Here is a 23,986-nt window from a genome sequence, read left to right as displayed (position 1 = left end):
TTAAACATGGCATTTTGTGGTAAATTTGTAGAAACCAATTGTTATAGTTGGTAGTTCTATTAGTTGTGTTGAAGTGTGTATATTGTTCTGCTTTCATTGGTTTACTGCAATCAAAAGTTTGTACATTTTTCTAACAAACCTAAATTGCAGTAAGGGTTAAATCATTTTTATTGCAACCATGGCTCTAGAGACCATGACAGTAGTAACTGCAACTGCTCTGTTTACTACTTCTAAGAGATGACGCTTTGCATGAATGTGACCCTCTCCATCCTAAATTATAAGAGATATGAAAAGCTTGGCTGTATGTAATTTTCTGAATCTACAATTTGGAAAGCTGCACTTATGTATGATCATCTTAATCCTTTTTCTCTCAAGTGTTAAATAAGAGACGCAGGGACCCTCATTATCCAAATAAGAGCAGCAAAATAAAACACTGCAAAATAAAACACTGCTTTAGGAGTTATTGCAGCATTTGGCATTGCTACATTGAACAAAGTGACCTAGGATGAAAATGGTTGTGAATCTGATCGAAAGTACTGTGCTGCCCTCTAGTGGTTAACATCAGTACAATACATGTTTTATAAGGCATTACCCCTCTGAAAATATGTGCAGACGATCCGGACGTGGCAGCGCTGTGAATGCAGTGCATGTTTGCTGTGTCCAAACCGCTGCCATTCATTGAGCGCAGATAAATCCACACGTGTTCACTGAACTGTGCGTACTCACCACATCCAATACATTGTATTGGTGAAATTTCTCTTGCAGAGAAATTGACGCGCTGCGGTCTGGAGAGACGCCTCGCATGTTAGTCTCTGCAGGTGAGCCGCTGGCATCTGTGGATGCATAGTGGACATTGGATTTCCTGACAACTCATCCACTATGCTGTAACATCTGGGCGCTGCATTGTCCAACCCGCAGCGTTTACTGATCATCTGCACATATCCTAACAGTTGACATATTACTAGGATATGACACCACTTAATCATGTGGGTCTGACTCTCATGGAACCTGTAGATACATTTATTTTTTCCTGGAATATCAGCTCTCCAGGCCTGTGCTGTACACTGAAGCTGCCCTATTCACCCATGCTGCTTACCATTTTATCTGAGGATTGGATCCTAAAAGTCAGACCCTAACCAATCATAGTGAGATATCAAAGTGATGTGCTACTGTTTTACATGAGAGATAAAAGTTCTTTGAAAGTTAATCTGAAGTAACTTACGGTAAATGACTAAATATGGAAAATAAAGATAAGTAAAAATATTGAAAACCAAGTAAGTTTTTGATCATGTACAGACCCTCCTAAATGTTGGCCTTTACACCCACTTCAGTTATCTGGAACCAGTTGTGGTTTCTATCTTTGCCACCTCTATAAGTACCACCCAGGGAACATTTGCATTATGGAGGGGTTGGCTCTGGGAAAAATTCATGGCTAGCCAACAAAGCAAAAATGAAGAACTTTAATTATATTGTACAAATCTTTCACATGAACAAGAATCACTTTAGGTAGAAATAAAATGCAACTTTATTGGAATCAAATTAAATAAAATTACATTTCAGTAGTAATAACCATTTTCTTAGAGATGTAACAATTATTTATTGAAAAGGAAGAAAATGTCACCAAAATAGATGGCCTGAGTGATCTAATGGGACCCATCCACCAACCATTAGCACTACGATTAACCAATACTATATCCCAAGTAAATACTGTTGGCACAAACTGTATAGGTGGCAGGGCCCGAATGATGAATTTGGAGAGCGCCGGCTCCAATACTGTAAGGGAATACACAGACTACAGTCCTTGGTATGAAAATAAGAATTCCTTCATAAACTTGAAAAACCACAAATCATGAAAATGCTGAAATTCAATAAAAACATGTCGATCTGCAGCTACAGTAGAACTCGCAATTCATAAATGATAAAAGGTATTAGAGGATCATCCGTGATTTCTTTACCTTTAAAATGGAAGGTATCCCTATAGGAAACAATACATATCAGTGGCATATTTTGTGCATGCTTTACTCCTTGACAAGAATAGCAAAAATAGTTGTGACCCTGTAACTCAGAGGTCAATAAGTTCCTCCGACTGTGGAATACACCTTCCCTTCAGTAGCTGCCAGTGGATTGTTCTTTTGGCTTATACGAGTAGATATTCCTCCTCCCCTAAATGGACATGACAGGTCATAATGGGGATAGAGGGGAGATAGCTGCTGCTAGATGCCTCAGGCAAAGGCTCCTCACCTGAGGGCTTGGATATTTCAATTCAAGCTCTCAAATCCTTCTCTCTCAAACATATGTCAGAAGAGAATTCAGAGGCCCCCCATATCCATTAAGTAGTTGACCCAATTTGGTCAGCTATTCACAAATATGTGTTTTGGCCATTATTTTGAAGGAAAGTGGTTTTTATTTTTAAAATACCCCACCCCATGTGCAGGGCTTGAAATGCATGGCAGCTATTCATAGGCCCCCCCGTCCCCTGTACAGAACGGAGGGTTCCTTTGATACATATTAGATAAAAGTCAGTAGATCAATCAGATGTGTAGGATGCCTCCCATACTTTGGTGCCATTGTGGATGCTCTGCACAGCACATCAACTATACATCAATCAGCAGCAGTATTAAGTCAGTGGAAAATAGAATAAACTTGTGGTTGAAAAGCTTCAACAGTGTGTGTCAATACACGAGTTTACCACTGATCTTATACCATTCTATAGAAGAATTTAGTGAGGGACTGAAGAGTTGCTGTGACAATCCAGGTACTCATAACCATCGAATGGTATCTGCTCCAGATGTCCAAGGTAGGAACAATTCAAGGAACCCCTGAGAAGGAGAACAGCAATTAGATTTGGTATTGAACATTTCAACGTATTCCTTACTCATAATTGCTCCTAGCTGCTGTGTGAATGTACAAGGGTCAATTTGTCCACAACAGGATATAATGTCACGTAATGAAATCACAGCCCATAACTGACAAGGCGAAGGGTAAAAGCTGATGCAGCTAAATTCCTTCCTTCCTGACACACTCCAGCCACATGAGGTCTGGCACTGTCCTGCATTAGGAGGAACCCAGGGCCAACCGCACCAGCATATGGTCTCACAAGTGGTCTGAGGATCTCTCCTCGGTACCTAATGGCAGTCAGGCTACCTCTGGCCTCCAGCCTCTGGACACTATGCTGACAGACACAGCAGACCACCTTGCCACAGCTTGCATTGATGTGCCATCCTGGATGAGCTGCACTACCTGAGCCACTTGTGTGGGTTGTAGAGTCCGTCTCATGCTACCACGAGTATGAAAGCACAACCAACATTCAAAAGTGACCAAAACATCAGCCAGAAAGCATTGGTACTGAGATGCGGTCTGTGGTCCCCACATGCAGAACCACTCCTTTATTGAGCGTACCTTGATAATTGCCAATAATTTCCATCTGTTGTCTATTCTATTTGCACAACACCATGTGAAATTGATTGTCAAACAGTGTTGCTTCCTAAGTGGACAGTTTCATTTCATAGGAGTTTGATTTACTTGGAGTTATATTCTGTTGTTTAAGTGTTCCCTTTATTTTTTTTTTTTTAGCAGTGTACACCTTTTTATTCCAGAAACTGAATCTGTCTGAAGGTTTTTGCTATATAATCGAAGCAGCACAATATAGGGCAAAAAAGCAAGATTCCAGGGATGTGTCACTTATTAGGATGCTTGGTCTAGTTCTTAGAATACCTGTATTGTCTAATGTACAGTGGGTACGAAAAGTATTCAGACCCCTTTAAAGTTTTCACTCTTTGTTTCATTGCAGCCATTTGGTAAATTCAAAAAAGTTAATTTTTTTTCTCTTTAATGTATACTCTGCACCCCATCTTGACAAAGAAAACAAATGTAAAAATTTGTGCAAATTTATTAAAAAAAGAAAAACTGAAATATCAGATGGTCATACGTATTCAGAGCCTTTGCTCAGTATTGAGTAGAAGAACACTTTTGAGCTAGTACAGCCATGAGTCTTCTTGGGAATGATGCAACAAGTTTTTCACACCTGGATTTCGGGATCCTCTGCCATTCTTCCTTGCAGATCCTCTCCAGTTCCATCAGGTTGGATGGTGAACGTTGGTGGACAGCCATTTTCAGGTCTCTCCAGAGTTGCTCAGTTGGGTTTAGGTCAGGGCTCTGGCTAGGCCAGTCAAGAATGGTCACGGATTTGTTCCGAAGCCACTCTATTTTAGCTGTGTGCTTAGGGCCATTGTCTTGTTGGAAGGTGAACCCTCAGCCAAGTCTGAGGCCCAGAGCACTCTGGAAGAGGTTTTCATCCAGGATCTCTCTGTACTTGGCCGCACTCATGTTTCCTTCAATGGCAACCAGTCGTCCTGTCCTTGCAGCTGAAAAACACCCCGATAGCATGATGCTGCCATCACCATGTTTCACTGCTGGGATTGTGGCATTCATATGTCTTGCACTAAGGAGAGGCTTCCGTCAGGCCACTCTGCCATAAAGCCCCGACTGGTGGAGGGCTGCAGTGATAGTTGATTTTGTGGAACTTTCTCCCATCTCCCTACTGCATCTCTGGAGCTCTGGGGTTCTTCTTTACCGCTCTCACCAATGCTCTTCTACCGTGATCGCTCAGTTTGGTGGAGGTCACTGTGCTCATAGGAACCTTGAGTACTGCAGAAATTCTGTTGTAACCTTGACCAGATCTGTGCCTTGCCATAACTCTGCCTCTGAGCTCCTTGGCCAGTTCCTTTGACCTCATGATTCTCATTTGGTCTGACATGCACTGTGAGCTGTGAGGTCTTACAATCATGGCCAAAAGTATTAACACCCCTGCAGTTCTGTCAGATAATACTCAGTTTCTTCCTGAAAATGATTGCAATCACAAATTCTTTGGTATTATTATCTTCATTTAATTTGTCTTAAATGAAAAAAAACACAAAAAGAATTGTCCTAAAGCCAAATTGGATATAATTCCACACCAAACATAAAAAAGGGGGTGGACAAAAGTATTGGCACCATTCGAAAAATCATGTGATGCTTCTCTAATTTGTGTAATTAACAGCACCTATAACTTACCTGTGGCTCCTAACAGGTGTTGGCAATAACTAAATCACACTTGCAGCCAGTTGACATGGATTAAAGTTGACTCAACCTCTGTCCTGTGTCCTTGTGTGTACCACATTGAGCATGGAGAAAAGAAAGAAGACCAAAGAACTGTCTGAGGACTTGAGAAACCAAATTGTGAGGAAGCATGAGCAATCTCAAGGCTACAAGTCCATCTCCAAAGACCTGAATGTTCCTGTGTCTACCGTGCGCAGTGTCATCAAGAAGTTTAAAGCCCATTGCACTGTGGCTAACCTCCCTAGATGTGGACGGAAAAGAAAAATTGACAAGATATTTCAACGCAAGATTGTGCGGATGTTGGATAAAGAACCTCGACTAACATCCAAACAAGTTCAAGCTGCCCTGCAGTCCGAGGGTACAACAGTGTCAACCCTGTTATGGACCTGGTGGTTAGGAGCACCCGGAACGACCTGATGGTTAAACACAGGACAAGCTCTGGGAAGTGGGAGCTCTGCTGACCGCAACCCCTAATCCTATCACACAACTAGAAATAGCCGTGGAGCGTACCTAACTCTACCTAGACGCCTCTTCACAGCCTAAGAGCTAACTAGCCCTAGAAATAGAAAATAAAGCCTACCTTGCCTCAGAGAAATTCCCCAGAGAAAAAGGCAGTCCCCCACATATATTGACTGTGAGTTAAGATGAAAGTCACAAACACAGAAATGAAACAGGTTTCAGCAAAGGGAGGCCAGACTTACTAAACAGACAGGATAGGAAAGGTATCTTTGCGGTCAGCACAAAAAACTACAAAAAGACCACGCAGAGTGTGCAAAAAGACCTCCGCACCGACTCACGGTGCGGAGGTGCCACTCTGCATCCCAGAGCTTCCAGCTAGCAAGGCAAAATCAAGATAGCAAGCTGGACAAGAAAACAATGAACAAATAATTAACTATCAGGGACTTAGCTTCTGCTGGAGTAGACAGGTCACCAGAAAGATCCAAGAGCGAACTGAACCAGTACAAGAACATTGACAGCTGGCATGGAGAAACGATCTGAGTGGAGTTAAATAGAGCAGCCAGCCAAAGAACAAACTAAGTCACCTGTGGAAGGAACCTCAGAAGCAGCAGCTCCACTCACAGCCACCAGAGGGAGTCCATGGACCGAACTCGCCGAAGTACCATTCATGACCACAGGAGGGAGTTCGATAACAGAATTCACAACACAACCCATACTATCCGTCGGCGTCTGAATGAAAAGGGACTGTATGGTAGGAGACCCAGGAAGACCCCACTTCTTACCCCAAGACATAAAAAAGCCAGGCTGGAGTTTGCCAAAACTTACCTGAAAAAGCCTAAAACGTTTTGGAAGAATGTTCTCTGTTCAGATGAGACAAAAGTAGAGCTTTTTGGGCAAAGGCATCAACATAGAGTTTACAGGAGAAAAAAAGAGGCATTCAAAGAAAAGAACACGGTCCCTACAGTCAAACATGGCAGAGGTTCCCTGATGTTTTGGGGTTGCTTTGCTGCCTCTGGCACTGGACTGCTTGACCGTGTGCATGGCATTATGAAGTCTGAAGACTACCAACAAATTTTGCAGCATAATGTAGGGCCCAGTGTGAGAAAGCTGGGTCTCCGTCAGAGGTCATGGGTCTTCCAGCAGGACAATGACCCAAAACATACTTCAAAAAGCACTAGAAAATGGTTTGAGAGAAAGCACTGGAGACTTCTAAGGTGGCCAGCAATGAGTTCAGACCTGAATCCCATAGAACACCTGTGGAGAGATCTAAAAATGGCAGTTTGGAGAAGGCACCCTTCAAATATCAGGGACCTGGAGCAGTTTGCCAAACAAGAATGGTCTAAAATTCCAGCAGAGCATTGTAAGAAACTCATTGATGGTGACCGAAAGCGGTTGGTCGCAGTTATTTTGGCTAAAGGTTGTGCAACCAAGTATTAGGCTGAGGGTGCCAATACTTTTGTCTGGCCCATTTTTGGAGTTTTGTGTGAAATGATCAATGTTTTGCTTTTTGCTTCATTCTCTTTTGTGTTTTTTCATTTAAGACAAATTAAATGAAGATAATAATACCAAAGAATTTGTGATTGCAATCATTTTCAGGAAGAAACTGAGTATTATCTGACAGAATTGAAGTGGTGTCAATACTTTTGGCCATGACTGTATATAGACAGGTGTGTGCCTTTCCAAATCAAGTCTATCAGTTTAATTAAACACAGCTGGACTCCACTGAAGGAGTAGAACCATCTCAAGGAGAATCACAAGGAAATCTACAGCATGAGACTTAAAATATGAATATCTTAGCAAAGGGTCTGAATACTTACGACGATGTGATATTTCAGTTTCATTTTTATTAAATTTGCAAAAATGTCTACATTTCTGTTTTTTTTCAGTCAAGATGGGGTACAGAGTGTACATTAATGAGAAAAAAAAACTTTTTTTCAATTTATCAAATGGCTGCAATGAAAAAGAGTGAAAAGTTTAAAGGGGTCTGAATACTTTCTGTTCCCACTGTAGATGTGGCAGAGCCAAGTCATCTGCTCTATATATAACCCCGCTCACACCAGATTGACAGCTTGCACACAATAGAAAGTGTATAGTGTGTACAGAGGAAGTTGCCCATCAGGGGTGTGAGCGGTGTTACATATGTTAGCCTGACTGCTCTGCACTTGAGAAGTAGTTCTGGCAGTGGTAATCTCCTGCTGATAAAATGCCGATTGCATTAAAACTACAACACACAGTCTAATAAGTGACATATTGCTGGAATCAAGGTCTTTTGCCCTATAATATAGGGGTCCCCAACCCGTAGCTCGCGAGCCACATGTGGCTCGCCTGCTCCAGACATGTGGCTCGCCGACAGTCACTGATAAGAAGTCCCCATGGAGCCGCCCTGCCCGCTGTAATACCCGCCCCACGTGTGTAATACCCGCCCCGCCACCTGCTCCTATTTGGCTTGCCGGAAAGGAACCGCCCCGCCGCTTGTAATACCTGCCCCACCGCCTGTAATTTTCCGCTCCTCCTGCGTCAGTGACAGCATTCACTCCTGTGCAGTGGCACTGGTCACTGTGATCTATTGAAGTCGCACAAATCTCGCAAGACTTTGGTTACTGCGGCTTCTATAGAGCACAGTGAATGCAGTCACTGATTGCCGAATCCGGAAAGAAGGGCAGGCTTGTTGAAGTAAATCACTTAACATAAGTATATGTAAGTGTCCGCACAAGCATTTTAAAGATAACCTGTCACCCCCCATTGCCTATTAAGGTAAAAGAGCCACCTTCAGCAGCACTAAGGCTGCATTCTCTGAAGGTGGTTCTTATGCTTTTTATCACGAGTAATGCAGAAATACAAGTATAATTGCACGCCATACCTGTATTGAGCTAGGGAGGTATGTTTTCTCCCCCTGACTCAAGCGCCTCGCTGCCATCCATCATCCCCCTCAGTCCCCCGGGCGCCGCGTCCTCTGTCTCCTCACGTCACTGGCGCCTGCACAGTGCAATCATTTTTTGGGCATGCACCGTGCGCTCTGCCCTGGAACTTACATCCACTGATGCATGAAGATCAGGCCTGCATGTAGCGGAGGCCCCAGATCCCACCCCGCTGTGGGTTATGATTTATTCACACTGCGGGGCTGGGAATCTGGCGCTTGCGCAGTAAGTCTCTCTGCTGCTGTCCCCATCTCCCTCCTGCGGGGCTGAATCTGTTGCATGTCTAGTGCGGATCTCTGTGCCTGTAATATGTCGGAAAGAGGCGGAGGGAGATGGGGATAGGCGCAGAGAGACTCGCTGTGTAGGCACCAGATTTCCAGCCCCGCAGTGTGAATAAATCATAACACTGCAGGGCGGGATCTGGGGCCTCTGCTACACGCAGGCGCGATATCAGTACATCAGTGGATGTAAGTTCCAGGGCAGCGCAGATGGCGCATGCCTGAATAATGATTGTACAGCGCAGGCGCCGCTGACGTGAGGAGACACAGAGGCTCCCGGTGGCCAGAGGGGCATGATGGATGGATGCAAGGCGCTTGAGTCAGAGAGAAAACATACCTCCCTGACTCAATACAGGTATGGCGCGAAATTTATAAAAGTCAGTATTTCTGGGGTAATAGGGATAAAAAAACATAACCGCCACCTTCATGTTAGTTTCCATTTGTTTCTTGTTTTCTACTAGTAAGTTGGTTTGACTATGTCTTTATCTGCATTGTGGCTCTCGACCAACTTTCATAGCGGAATGTGGCTCTCAAGGTAAGAAAGGTTGGGGACCCCTGCCCTATATTATGCTACTCTCAGGTCAAATAGCAAAAATCTGCAAACATATTACCTTTAAGGTCCCCATACACATTTTATGTCCATCGGAAAAAATACTTTGTCCGATCATTCAGTTGACAGCCATCTTGGCCAGCTCTTCAATACATAAGATAACTCTCTCCATTTTTTCTTACCTAGATTATCAGGGAGAAATCAGATTACTTACCAGTAATTGTATTTTATGTAGTCCATGACAGCACCCATTGAGAGGGGATCCTCCCCTAGGGACAGGAAACCTACAGATAAAAGGGGAGGTCCCCTCGTCTCCTCAGTTGGATTACAGAGTACAATTGGAACCACCAAGAAAACAGAACATCTTCATAAAAACTACTCAATATGTATAAAAATATACCTAAATATATACTACCACCACCCAGAGTGAATTACATACACATCTCTATTGTGTGCAACTAAGGGAGGGAAGTGAGTGGGTGCTGTCTTGGACTCCATAAAATACAATTACCAGTAAGTAATCCGGTTTTTTATTCTCACCACGACAGCACTCACTGAGACTTTCAGAGAACCATCACCTGGGAGGTACCACCGTATTGAGGACAGATCTCCCGAAAACCAAGTCAGAGGACGATGACAAAACAAGCCTATAGTGGTTGTAAAAGGTAGATGGTGAAGACCATGTTGCAGCCTTACATATCAGATCAGTTGAGGCATCCGTCTTCTCAGCCTAAGAGGATGCCCGTACCGAATGTGCCCTTATTACATCCAGAGGAATTTCATCTTTTGCTGAGTAGGCCAGCCAGATTGTATTTCTGATCCATCGTGATAAAGTGCTCTTTGTGACTCCAAACCCTTTCCTGTGGCTCTGAAAGGACACAAACAGAGCACTACTCTGACTCCAGGGATGAGTTCTGTCTATGTAACTCAGGACAGCTCTCCTCATATCTAAGCTGTGGAATCTCTATTCCTCGGGAGTAGAAGGGTTATCAAAGAAGTAAAATCTCCTGACTTCTATGAAATCTGGTTGCTATCTTAGGAAGGAAGGAAGGGTCAAGCTTTAGCACTATCCTATCAGGAAATACTAACATGAAAAGAGGGTCAATAGATAGAGCCTGTATATCACTGACTCTTCTAGCCAATGTCAAGGCAACTAACAGAGCAGCTTTTAATCATATGTACTTTAAAGAGACAGACTCTAAATGTTCAAATGTAGGACTCGTCAGGACATCGAGGACCAGGTTCAAGTCCCAAGAGGGCAAACGAGCAATGTGTACAGAGTTGCTCGCTACGCTCACATTCTGTAATAAACCATGAAACCCACCTATTCTCCGCGATATTATGACTATATAGGGCTCCCAAAGCTGAAATCTGAACCTTTAATGTGTTAACTGAAAGACCCAGCTCCCTATCTCAATGCAGAAACTGTTGTGAATTCTGTTGTCGGGCTCCCTCCTGTGGTCATGAATGGTACTTCGGCTGGTTCTGTCCATGGACTTCCTCTGGTGGGTGTTTCTGAGTTTCCTTCCACAGGTGACGAGGTTGATTAGTTGGCTGGCTGCTCTATTTAACTCCACTTAGATCTTTGCTCCATGCCACCTGTCAATGTTCCAGTATTGGTCTAGTTCACTCCTGGATCGTTCTTGTGACCTGTCTTCCCAGCAGAAGATAAGTTCCTGCTTGTTTTGCTTTGGTTTGCTATTTTTCTGTCCAGCTTGCTATTTTTATTGTTGTCTTGCTTGCTGGAAGCTCTGGGACGCAGAGGGAGCGCCTCCGCACCGTGAGTCGGTGCGGAGGGTCTTTTTGCAGGTTTTTGTGCTGACCGCAAAGCAACCTTTCCTATCCTCAGTCTGTTCAGTAAGTCGGGCCTCACTTTGCTAAATCTATTTCATCTCTGTGTTTGTATTTTAATCTTTACTCACAGTCATTATATGTGGGGGGCTGCCTTTTCCTTTGGGGAATTTCTCTGAGGCAAGGTAGGCTTTATTTTTCTATCTTCAGGGCTAGCTAGTTCCTTAGGCTGTGCCGAGTTGCATAGGGAGCGTTAGGAGCAATCCACGGCTATTTCTAGTGTGCGTGATAGGATTAGGGATTGCGGTCAGGAGAGTTCCCACGTCCCAGAGCTCGTCCTTATTATCAGTAACTATCAGGTCATTCCGTGTGCTCTTAACCACCAGGTCCATTATTGTCCTGACCACCAGGTCATAACAAGAAACTCAACAATTGCAGCAATTTGAACCTCATTAGAGAAGGGCCCAGTATGAAAATCAAAGAATTTTCTCCACACACTACTGTATGTCTTCGTCGTGGATTCCTTCCTACTCTGCAGAAGGGTGCTAATTAGGTTGTCAGAAAAAAACACCATAAGAGGAGAAACCTCCACTATTCTAAACAAAAAAAACACCAGTATACAGGCAAAGATGCTTACCTGTTCAAGGCCTCCAAACCCTATTAATTTTAACAACTGCCTCAAGTTCCACACCGTCAAATGGAAACCCCTCACTTGGGGATGATGGAATGGACCCTGAGAGAGCAGGCCCGGATCTGATGGGATGATCCAGGGGTCGGATATGGACATGGCTCTGATCCATGAAAACCACTGATCTTGCTGTACATGTGCTAGAAATAGGCGGTCTAAAAGCCCCAGTACAGGATTCCCATGACTGCTTTGCAGTCTAGGAGGTCAGATAAAAAGCCGGAGTCCTCTACAGGCAGGGTGGAACGTTTTGAAGTTGAAGCCACCGCAGCATCCACCTTAGTAACTTTGGACCAAGTTGTCAAATCCTCATCATCAAAAGGATACCTCCTCTTAGAAGCTGAAGGAAGGAATCCTCGCTGCCCCTGCTTCTCCCACTCCTTCTTGATCAAGTCTTTCACCACAGTGATCACCAGAAATGTCTGCCTCTTTGTTTGCGAGAGGCCCGCAAACATGATCTCCTGCGTGGATCTAGCCTCTTTTGCCTCTGAAATTCCCATGTTACCTCTAACCGATTTTACAAGGTTATCAATACTCTCTATGGGGAAACAGGAACGTTCTTCCTCATCAGATGATGTTGAATGAGAGGAACCAGTGGACCTAACCCAGTCACCAACAGAAGAGGGGCTAGCGACGGGGGTAGAACTCCTTGTACTGGTGTTATGTTTCTTAGCTTTGCCCGAGTCTTTAAGGGATTGGAGCTCCTCCCAAGTCATTGCCCGTTTAGCCGCGTACCTGACAGATGATTCCTCCTCTAGAGTCTAGCTGATACAATTTTGACACAGTCTCTTAACATAGGAGTCTGGAAGGGGCTGCAAGCACAAGGCACATTCTCTGTGTTTAGTCTTTCTAGTTTTTGTAGCCTAAAAGGGGACATACAGAAAGAAGGGGTAATCAGCTTAATAGGCAGAGTCATATAACACTCACCCAGTGAAGCTTGTGAATATGGTACCGGTTCTGGAGGCGGAGGCACGGCATGTTGCAGACTGCATGGACCCCTTGCACTCTTCTCAGTGTAGTCGCCCACTGCAGCTCTTGGACTTGCCGTGAACCTGCACTTCCACCACCTGTGGGTGCACCTCGGAGTCTCCTGGAGAGGACATCTTTGGGGCACACCAGCAGCAGGACGCCACCGGATTTATACATACCGCCATTGATCCACCTGAGACACACCTCCCCGGTCCCCCGGAAGTAATCCCTGGCCATTTCTGGGAAAGGAGGACTTACTGGCCATTGCGCACACACTGGTCCGAAACTCGGAAGCAAGGCCCAGCGAAGGAGCAGGGCAGCTGATGCCCGCACCCTGCTCCCTCCAGGATGAGTGCCAGCCACTCCGACTGCACCGCGCTCCCACATGAGCCAGGGCGGCCCCTCCCGGACCCTGGCCTCATGCCATCCACTGCCAGATGAGGGGGAATACTGAGCGGCAGGGCTCCCCCAACGCTGCTTCTGGCGCCGCAGCCCCTGCTGTTCTCACAGACACCACAGAGGTGGCATGCCGGCCCAGGTATCTTTTCCTCTGAAGGTTCCCATAGGAACAGGAAACCAACTAAGGAGGCGAGGGGGACCGTCCCTTTTATCTGTAGGTGGATCCCCTCTCTCAGTGGGTGCTCTTGTGGCGAGAATAAAATAATAATCAATGTCTTCATTGACTTAAGGTACCTTCACACTGAGCAACTTTACAACGAGAACGACAACGATCCGTGACGTTGCAGCGTCCTGGATAGCGATCTCGTTGTGTTTGACACGCAGCAGCGATCAGGATCCTGCTGTGACATCGCTGGTCGTAGCTGAAAGTCCAGAACTTTATTTGGTCGTCAGGTCGGCGTGATTCGTCATGTTTGACAGCAAAAGCAACGATGCCTGCAATGTTTTTTCACAGAGCTAACAACCAGCGAGAACGATAAGTACGTCACTGGATCGCTCCTGCATCGTTCTGGAGTTGCTGTGTTTGACATCTCTACAGCGACGCAACAGCGACGCTCCAGCGATCTAGTTTAGGTCGGATCGTTGTCTATATCGCTGGAGCGTCGCTAAATGTGACGGTAACTTTAGACTACTACACAACATTAGATAACTTGGAATGTAAGTAAGTCTTACCACTTACACCACCAGGAGCATAAAAACTAGCATTGGTCTCTGACCTAGAACATCATGGCTGTAGAAGCTAACACTTTCATTGACTTAGATTATCTGGAATGTAGGCATTAACCCATAGACCTCTTTGGATGCTTGCATAAACCTTATAGAACTATTGTCTGGATGATTTATGAAGCTGTTCATGCCATGTGACGCTGTATATGCATGCATTTAATTAAAAAAAAAAATAAAAAAAAAAAACCTCTCCATTTTCCAACTTTCCAGACCTCATCTGAATGGGGAGGTGACTGAAAACCAGGTGTAGCTCACAATTAAAACTTTGTCTGAGAAGGATGTGTAGATGAGGCATGGTTTGGCACATGGAGAGGTAGAATTGATAGGTGATGGGCAAACCAGAGTTCGGGGGCAGTACTGAACACTGACTTCTCCCGGAAGCCCGTGTTACTGTTCGGGTTTAGCAGCCCAAATAATGCTTGTTGAAATGCTGCAGCACAGCCAATCAACAAGCATTTCCAGAGTGGGCACTTCCAATCCAATGCAGTATGTTAAAAAAAAAAATAAAGTAAAAATGTGGGGTCCCCTCTAGCTTTGATAACAAGCACATGTAAAGCAGACAGCGGCATGCTGCAGCCCCTCAGCTGTCTGTCTTCGCTTTCGTGGTTATGAAAAATAGAGGGGCCCTCACAGTTTTTTTTTTCTTTTAAAATTACTGAAATAAATAATTTAAAAAAAAACAAAACACAACAACAGCAGCATAGTGTCCCGTTCAAGGTAAAGCAGATCACTGGGGCTGGTATTCTTAGTCTAGGAAAGTCCATTGACACACAGCCTTCCCCAACCTAAAAATAGACCGCAGCCACCCCAGAAGTGGCACATTCATTAGATGCACCCATTCTGGCGCTTTGCCTGGCTCTTCCAGCTTTCCCTCATGCGTTGGCAATCGGTGTAATATTTTGGGGTTGATGTCAGCTGTGTAATGTCTGCTGACAACAAGCCCAGGGGTTAGTAATGGAGAGGAGTCTATAAGACATTCCCATTTCTAACCCCGTATCTAAAAGCAACACACACACTTGTAAAAAGCATAATTGTAAAAAGTGTTGCCGACCCTCTTTTATCTATTATCTTTAAAAAATAAAATAATGCAAAGGGGTCCGCCATAAGTTCATTCCACGTAGATCTCAGACTCTGTTATATCCAGGTGCAGTGCTGAGCGGTCATATCAGTAACGTGACCCTTCAGCACAGCCGCTGGAACATACTGACAGTGGCGTGTGAATCTGGAAGAGCGCCGACAGCCGTAAGATTACTGCAGTTCACAGCCGATGAACTGAGATAATTACTAATGTCACTGCTCGCAGTGTGAGAAATTTATACTAATTTTCTACTCATTGCCATCAGCAAGAGCAGGTGACGCCGATGCCTGACCGACAGTAACCTTTTCACTGCCGGTCACAGCCACTGGCTCACATGCTGCCCTCTGTGTGACAGCGTTGGAACCCTCAGCGGCTTTGAATTTAGAAAGGTTATCACCGGTCAAAGCCAGTGTTTTCCATGCTGTCACGCAGAGGACAGCATGGGAACCGCCAGCTGTTTGGACCTCCCATTCACTTGAATGGGGTTCGGGTGTCCATTTTTTTTTTTTTTTTTTATTAAGTTCGGCCGAACCCGACTGACTAGAACATCCATGGGTCTGCCCATCCTCAATAGGGACAATCCATATTCAACTACACCTTGATGTAGTTGGATGGCTTTTTGATAAAAAAAACACCAAGTTCCTTACATTTCTAACGTGTGCAACAATAGTGGAGTTCATGTAGTTATTAATTCGCAGTGTGCTGACGCATAGTGTAAGTATATGAAGGTTTCTACTTTAAAGCCAATTATTTAGGTTATTTGCAGAAATTTTTGTTTGGTGCTGTTCAGGTCCTAAACATTTCTTGCTTAATATACATTTGGGGAAAAGTTAGCCCCCAGACACATTAATACTGTTTTTATTTATTAATTATGTAGTTATTCTACAGGCAAGGTCATTAATGGATAGAAAATTTCTCAACTTGAGATCTACACCTGTTTATTGGAAAAAACAATGTTGTGGTTCAAACAAAGCAGAAATGAAAATGCTTAACAAGGTAAAGGAAGTGCTAAGAAACTTTGCAGCCATCTGGTCAATTCGAAACATGCATGCTCACACATGGCAACCTAAAATTACTTTGAAACCAGCTTCTGAAATGTTGATGGGAATTCCTAACAAGAATTAAAGGGATTTTCCCCTTTTGCAAGTCTACAGGTTTAAGAAATTTTAAATGCCAAGTGCTCACCCCTCTAGTGAAGCCTCTGCAAAACTGCTCCTGCCAACAATATGCTGCTGTGGGGGGTAGTCATGACTAGTCAACATGCGCTCTACAACCACTAAACGATCCTGGAAAAGGGATTTCTCTGTCTTGCTTTTGTCCCTTTGTTCCAAAGTTGTCAATAAAGAAACAATTTGGGCATATTCCACAAAAAATGCTCACAGACTAGTTCTGTGATAAATATTCAGCTGCTTGAAGGGAAAAATGTGAAATATAATTACCCATAACTTTAGAATGGAAGGGCACAGAAAAAGAAAAAAAAAAGAAAGAAAAAACACTGTTCCAGAATCAGTGGAACAGTGACCATTGGAGGTGACAGCTAAAAAAAACTAAGGATCCTCCTCTAAGCATCGCAGGATCAAACACTTAAAACATCTGACATAAAACAAATAGCGAGAGGAGCACTTTAAACATTTCTACCCATGTTTATTCAAATTGTTGCCTGTATCAAAACTCTACTCTAAAAAAGGATCCTATTAAGGAATTTAAGCGACAAACGGGGCTGATGAAGGAGGACACCTCCCAATTGGTAAATACAAGAATAATTAGCACTACATAGGCTCATTACAGAAATTATATGGCGTTTATTTGGTATAAAAAAGTAACATATTGGAGCAGCAGGAATAAAATAAGCGCAAAACTGCCTACTTCTGACCTAGTGACAGAAGCAATCAACAGATAAAAAAAAACAAAAAACGAGGAATCAAATAGAAAATACCCTGATCCCCTTTTCACTCAATTTTTTTGTGGATTTCAGCAATTCTGCCATTTCCTCCCCCCCCCCCATGTTGTTCACCATGCAGTATAAATAATGCATTTTTTATTGCATCAGTAGTTATGGACATTGATACAAATTATGTATAGTTTAATTTTTCTCAGATCAAACCATTTCAGTGGGAGGAGTGTTTTATTTAGTTTATGATTAGCACTGTGTACTTACTGCACATGTAGCAGAATGTTGTGAACGTGTATTTGTTTCCAAGTGCAAACATCACTGAAATTAAAGGGAATGATGTTTAGTACAAAGACAGGGAAAAAAATAACAAAAGTAAACAAAGTTCAAGTGATCAATGAATGTATGTGGAAATGTGTCATCCTTCGACTTACTATGTGCTGACATCATGGACTTGACTCTCTACAGTATAAAAGATCTGTTAAAAAAAATAACTGGAATTAGCCATAGAAAGCTACAGTTCACTTAGGCTACGTTCACATTAGCGTTATGCTAGTTTGCGCCGGGCGATGCAGCGGCGACGCATGCGTCATGCGCCCCTATATTTAACATGGGGGACGCATGCGTTTTTGTTTGTTGCGTTGTGCGACGCATGCGTCTTTTTTGCCGCAAGCGTCGGACCAAGAAAACGCAACAAGTTGCATTTTTCTTGCGTCCAAATTTCGGCAAAAAACGACGCATGCGTCGCAAAACGCAGCGTTTTTGTGTGCGTTTTTGTGTGCGTTTTGGTGCGTTTTTATTTGCGATGTGCGTTGCGTCGCCGACGCAGCGGCGCACAACGCAAATGTGAACGTAGCCTTAACAGTCCTCAACTTGTTTCAGGAACCTGTGGGTGTCAAATTATCTACTGAAAGACCAGAGAAAGCTGAGAATATATTGCACGCTCTTCACTTGTGCATGGATCTCTTTTCACGTTATAGTTTTAACCTCTGCTTATTCCAAAAGCCATACCTTTTTATGTCAACAAAGTATTATGAGAGATTTTTTTATTATCTTATTTTTTATTAATCAATATTACCATTTTGGGGTAGATACAACAATTTGATCCACGTCACTGTACTGCTTGAGCTTCTGCAGCAGCCAAAAAAAACAAACAAAAACAGAATTCTTGAATCCAACTTTTTAATAATAATAAGCGCTGCGGAATATGTTGGTGCTATATAAAGATGATTATTATTAGAAAATTTCACATATTTTTCCTTCCACTTTTCACTATATTTGTAGGTTCCCCTGAAACCTGCAATCATCTGATCACTTGTGCTGTTAAACAGCAATATCACAGTATACAGTGAAAATCATGGTCTCCTATGAACGCCAGACATGCTGGCTTTCATAGCAGTAACAGCATAACAGGCATAGTATTCTTCAGCAGACTCCAAGCTGCCATGCGGGAGAGATGGGTGCTGACATGGGGGTAAGAATAGCCCACCTCCCAGGAAGCACCCTGTAAATGCCATTGTCACAGATTGACAGCAGCATTTAACAACTGCAGGCGAAGCTCCATAACACGCACGGCTGTTAGATACAGATGATGATTGAATAATAGCCATCATCTGCTGGCAAAGAAGAGGAGCACGCATTAAGATAGGGAGACAGCATTGGACGTACTAGTACATTCAATGTCGGTAAAGGGTTATAGGGATTGTCTTGTTTTAGCATTTTACTTGGCGTGGTGTCCCAAGTGACTGGTCAGTAAAATTTGCATTAATGCGTTTTGGCCTCCCAGTCCTGAGCTGTGGCTATTGGTTGCATAACTGCCAGTGCATGGGGTGAAGTGCTCTGCTGAAGTACCTGAAGTCACATGTTGCCGTGCCTCCAAAGCACTGCCCTGGCACAGGGACATCAGCACAGACATCCCTACATTTTTACTTTGTTGGCATGTCTTTTGGAGAAGTCTACAGTCTGAACGAGAATCCCTGGAATGAGCTTCAAAGTGCAAAGCAGAGAACCGGCGCTGTTTCCTACATGAAGCTGAAACTACAAACCCAACACCATTGTGCTCCAAGGCAAACGACCAGGAGGAGTCACCTGGCCTAACCCCAACAATTGATCAGAGCAACTTCAACTCTACTGAACTGCCACTTTCAACACTTTAGAAAGTAAAACAAGGAAATAGGACAACCCCTTTCTGGTCTTCGAAAACTGATTGCAATCAACCGCGGACCAGGTTCTTTGCTTTCCTGAATATGATATCCAAGATTTCAATTAGAGGGTTAAATGAACTCACGCCGAATGAATAGACCTGTCATGTTTGGGATGCACTTGGCAGATGAGGTTCAATGTGGAGAAATGTAAACTTATGCACACGCCATTAATAATATGCAGGCATCATAAGTTCTAGAAGAGAAAAACTAGGCAAGTCCCTTTTACAGAAGGATCTGTGTGCACTTGTAGATCAAACTAAATCACATCCATAATTTGTTATTAAATACCATGTTACTCCGTGATTAAAAACAAGACCACTCCATTATGGAGTTATAGAGTTAAGGTACATGGTGTTTAATAAAAATGATGTGTATCTCTTAGTGTGCACCTTTTCTGTACCGATTTCTCCTTCCTTCTGATCATTATTAGTTCTTTGCAGTGGTAGCACCCTAGTTGCCATTATAATTGGTTGTGCATCCATTTCTTTCATCGTCTCAAACTAAACAACAGCATGCAATGTCAATCAGCTGCTCCTAAAGCCAGCATGAAATGGTCATGTATTGCAAAAGGTATAAACTCACAGAACAGGGACCCAATACTACCAATTTACAATGTATTAGTTCTGCCATATCTGGAATAAACAGTTCAGTTCAGGACACAAGTTCATAGAAAAGATTCTCTGGAGCTAGAAGTAGTACAAAGAAAAGCCACAAAACTGATAAGGGTCATGGAGGATTTTAGTTATGAGGAAAGACAAATAATTACGCTTATTTAGTCTTGAGATGAAACGTCTAAGAGGTATATGATTAACTTGTACAAGTACATTTATTACTTAAAGGGAACCTTTCACCCCCAAAATCGAAGGCGAGCTAAGCCCACCGGCATCAAGGGCTTATCTACAGCATTCTGCAATGCTGTAAATAGACCCCCGATGTATCCTGAAAGATGAGAAATAGAGGTTAGATTATAGTCACCCAGGGGCGGTCCGATTCGATGGGTTTCCTGGCCCGGGACTCCCAGCTTCTTACGATGACGTCCTCTTCTTGTCTTCACGCTGCGGCTCCGGCGCAGGCGTACTTTGTCTGCCCTGTCGAGGGCAGAGCAAAGTATTGCAGTGCGCAGGTGCCGGGCCTCTCTGACCTTTCCCAGCGCCTGCACACTGCAGTACTTTGCTCTCAACAGGGCAGACTAAGTACGCCTGTGCCGGATCCGCAGCGTGAAGACAAGAAGAGGACGTCATCGTAATAAGATGGGAGGCCCCAGACCGCGAAGCCCATGACAGCCCAGAATGCTGTAGATAAGCCCCTGATGCCGGTGGGCTTAGCTCACCTTCGATTTTGGGGGTGACAAGATCCCTTTAAAAAAAAAAAAGAATGGCCAAAGCTGGTTTAAAGTTACCTTCCCTCCACGTGGATAAAGAAAAATACAGTCTACAAGGCTCCTTAACATAAGAACTAGTAATCTATGGAATAGACACAGACCAAACGCATTTCTGGTCTCACGACTACAGAAGCAATGCAGTCCTTGTCTTATGAGAATATGCAATTACCTGTTCAGTGGTTAACGGACCAATCTTTTTAACTTCCTTCAAGGTAAGCGTTCCAACTACAACAGCCACGTGAAGGACCTCCACGTTGAGGCTCAAAATTTCAATCCCGAACAGGTTGTTATTACTTATATTCAATTTATTCTGCAAAATAAAAACAATGAATTACAAAATTACAAAACATGGCAATGTTGCACAGGTCCGATAAAGCCAGAGAACCTGGTTTTCTCTACCACAAGAGCTTTAGTTTATTGTCCTAGCTGTGAGAAGAGCCACCACAATGCTCTGACTGGTCCACATAGGAACAATTAAATATCCCAGTGGACTCTGCAATCCATACATAAGCAGTAGACCTAATGCAAAATGTACACATACGAGTGGCTGCTCACCATTCATGTAAAAGCTACCTACTCCATTAATATATAAAAGTATGGACAGATTTGTGAACAATGAGCAGGTGGCTGAACAATGGGCCCACAAAATCAATGTCAATATTGAGATAATCTGCATATTTCCCAAAAGAGCATTGCGGCTTAAAAGTCTCCTGACCTTGGCATGTCAGGATTCACATGTCACTTTCTGCACGCCTGCTCATCACTATTCCTAACCTAACAAATCCAAGACAAAGGCAGGTCTGAAACTCTGATATGTGTGCTAGAGGACTACATACATTCTGTTGAGGAGGAGCCAACTGCTTTTTGTCAAAGTGTATTAGTGACAATCAAAGGGGGCAGCAGACTTATCCCATGTTATTGTGTCATTCGATGAAGCACCAGAGAAATGAAATGACAGCAACTTTTTTTTTTAAGTGACAGCCGTGGTGGGCTCCTGTTTGGACGCTTCATCCCTCACTAAAGAGCATAAGGGAGTGGTTGCTTCCCAGGTTTCGGATAAAGGGGTAGTTAGTGAACAAAGTAAATAGAAGCAACTATTGTCCGTCAGTCAAGTTAGGGTATATTGGATGTAATGCACTATGAAAATAGTTTGGCCTGGTGTGTTATTGTCTTGAGGAGGTGTTTTTGTTCTCATTTATAAATATAATCAATAAGACAGAGTTTGAGATGAATATATGGAAATTTGTTGATAAAATTAATTGCATAATAACAATGTAAAAGCTTAATCTGTAATTATTAACAAGTTATTTGATCGTATATTAGTAACAATGCTATGTATGCTTTCTTGTCAATAAAAATGATCTGATAAAAAAATAAATAAGGGAGTGGTTGCAAAGCATTTACTGTACGGAACAGAGCACTTCAGCCTGCAGGTATTAACTTGCTGAGGATGTATCTACCTGAATCAAGCTTTAATCATCTGGCTGCTAGGAACTGCACCGATCAGAAGGCTGAGGAACTATTATTCCAGACAGAAATTTTTATCCCCTTTAAAAATGGAGCGACAGGTTGGAAAACTGTTAGCGGCTACCTTTTAATTTCTATATGGCTGCCAGAAAAAGTTGAACGCAGAGTTCGACTGCCTCATAGGGAATGAACGGATTGCAGGTTGTACATGTGCAGTGCCAGGCATACCAGTGTCTTGTTCTGCCAATCAGTCCTGGATAAGAGAGCTCCTACACCTTGGACAGGCGATCACTTTCACCAGACAACCCCTTTAGTAATGCCACTAAACCAATTTAAAAATGTATGCTTGCATATTTCTACAACTCTCCTATCTAGCACTGGCAGCAATTATGCAGGCTCAAAACTCAAATACTGGAGCCCCATGAGTGGAAATTAAAAACTTTTATTCACCTACCGCAGTGGCAACGTAATAGTGATATTGTCCACTTTAAGATGGTATAATACATACAAACATTTCGGCCTTTATGACCTTCCTCAGTGTACTACAATGAAAACAAAATAGAAAAAGAAAAATGAAGTATATACATACAGAAATATATCAGTCAATATTCAATATTTCATATTCACTACTTACAGTAGAATAGAATTTTGGGTTGCTCATATAACGGGGAAATTGGTAAAAAGGTGGGGGGGAGGGGAGGAGGAACCTATTGCTGTGTAGATATGGTAAAAACAAGTTTTTCATCGACCATTGGTAGGTCTATTGACTGGAGGTATACCTTATCAATGTGTCGATATGTATATAAATGGGAAATCAACTGTTTAATATTAGAAAAGATGCATGCCTACCAGTGGGATGAGAGAAGGAGTCTCGGGCCCTTTTTGTGCAATTTGTGGTCAGGTTCAGGTAGAACATACCTATTGAGCATTGTCTAGAATGTTATATAACATATTATATTTCCCCGTTATATAAACAACCCAAAATGTTGAAGTATCCCTGCTTTAGCTACATTAGGTAATGAAAATGAAATATTGACTGATATATTTCTGGATGTATATACTTGATTTTTCTTATTATTCTTTTTTGTTTACTTTGTAGTACACAGGAGAAGGTCATAAAGACCAAAACGTTTAAATTATCACATCATAATCCATTGTGTGCCAAGTGTATACCGTATTTTCGGACTATAAGACGCACCGGACCATAAGACGCACCCCAAATTTGGGGCAAAAATTGCAGAAAAAAATATTTTTTTATAAGACAGGGGTCCTTCTTATTGTCAGAATTTACAGTATCTTACCTGAGGGCTGGCGGTGGCAGAGCAGGGTCACAGGAGGCACGGTGTCAGCAGAGGTGGGGTGATGCGGTACGGCGTGCATCTGAGCATGATCCCTTCCTGCTTAGGTGGGCGACGCCACGGCCTGGTGTCCATGGGGGGGTTGCAGCAGTGGTGTGGCGACGGCAGAGGTGTGGGGATAATGAGCGGTGTGGCATGAGCAGGTTCCCTTCCACAGGTGAGGTGACGCAGCGGCCCAGTATCCATTCCAATGTGAGCAGCAGAGCCGGGTTAATTACCGGTTTATCGGTGGCGGCGGCCATCTTCCTGAGGCCGTGCGTGCGCAGATGGAGTGCTCTGCTTCCCGGGGCTTCAGGAAAATGGCCGCGAGTGCGCAGATGGAGACAGCAGCAGCCATTTTCCTGAAGCAGAGATCTAAATCTGCGAACTCTGCTTCAGGAAAATGGCCGCCGCGATCTCCATCTGCGCACGCGCAGCCTCCTGCGGCCATTTTCCTGGAGCCCTGGGAAGCAGAGCACTCCATCTGCGCACGTGCGGCCTCAAGAAGATGGCCGCCACCACCGATAATGCCATGATTCACCCAGCTCTGCTGCTTACCGGGCTGCTGCGTCACCTCACCTGTGGAAGGGACCCCGCTCACGCCATACCGCCTCCTCATCCCCGCACCTCTGCCACCACCGCACCTCTGCCACCGCCACATCACTGCCGGTAAGCCTGTATTCCAACTATAAGACG

General features: G+C 43.6%; 1 protein-coding gene across 4 annotated transcripts in view; it reads right to left on the bottom strand.

Annotated features, from left to right (window-relative positions):
• Positions 1–1,501: 1,501 nt before the first annotated feature.
• The window catches only part of TMEM106A (transmembrane protein 106A), a 34,807-nt gene continuing 12,322 nt past the window's right edge, over positions 1,502–23,986 (bottom strand). For all 4 annotated transcript variants that reach the window (XM_069751864.1, XM_069751866.1, XM_069751865.1 and 1 more), the window contains 4 exons: positions 20,656–20,796; positions 17,336–17,379; positions 17,169–17,222; positions 1,502–2,819 (listed from right to left, as the gene is read on the bottom strand). In XM_069751864.1, coding sequence (XP_069607965.1) covers positions 2,720–2,819; positions 17,169–17,222; positions 17,336–17,379; positions 20,656–20,796 — 339 coding nt within the window. In that variant the 3' untranslated portion in view covers positions 1,502–2,719. The remainder of the gene's footprint in view (positions 2,820–17,168; positions 17,223–17,335; positions 17,380–20,655; positions 20,797–23,986) is intronic.

This window comes from Ranitomeya imitator, chromosome 2 (genome assembly GCF_032444005.1).
Source record: "Ranitomeya imitator isolate aRanImi1 chromosome 2, aRanImi1.pri, whole genome shotgun sequence".
Classification (NCBI taxonomy): Eukaryota; Metazoa; Chordata; class Amphibia; order Anura; family Dendrobatidae; genus Ranitomeya; species Ranitomeya imitator.
Note: the sequence above shows the minus strand (reverse complement) of the source record. Positions and strands in the feature narration are given on the sequence as shown.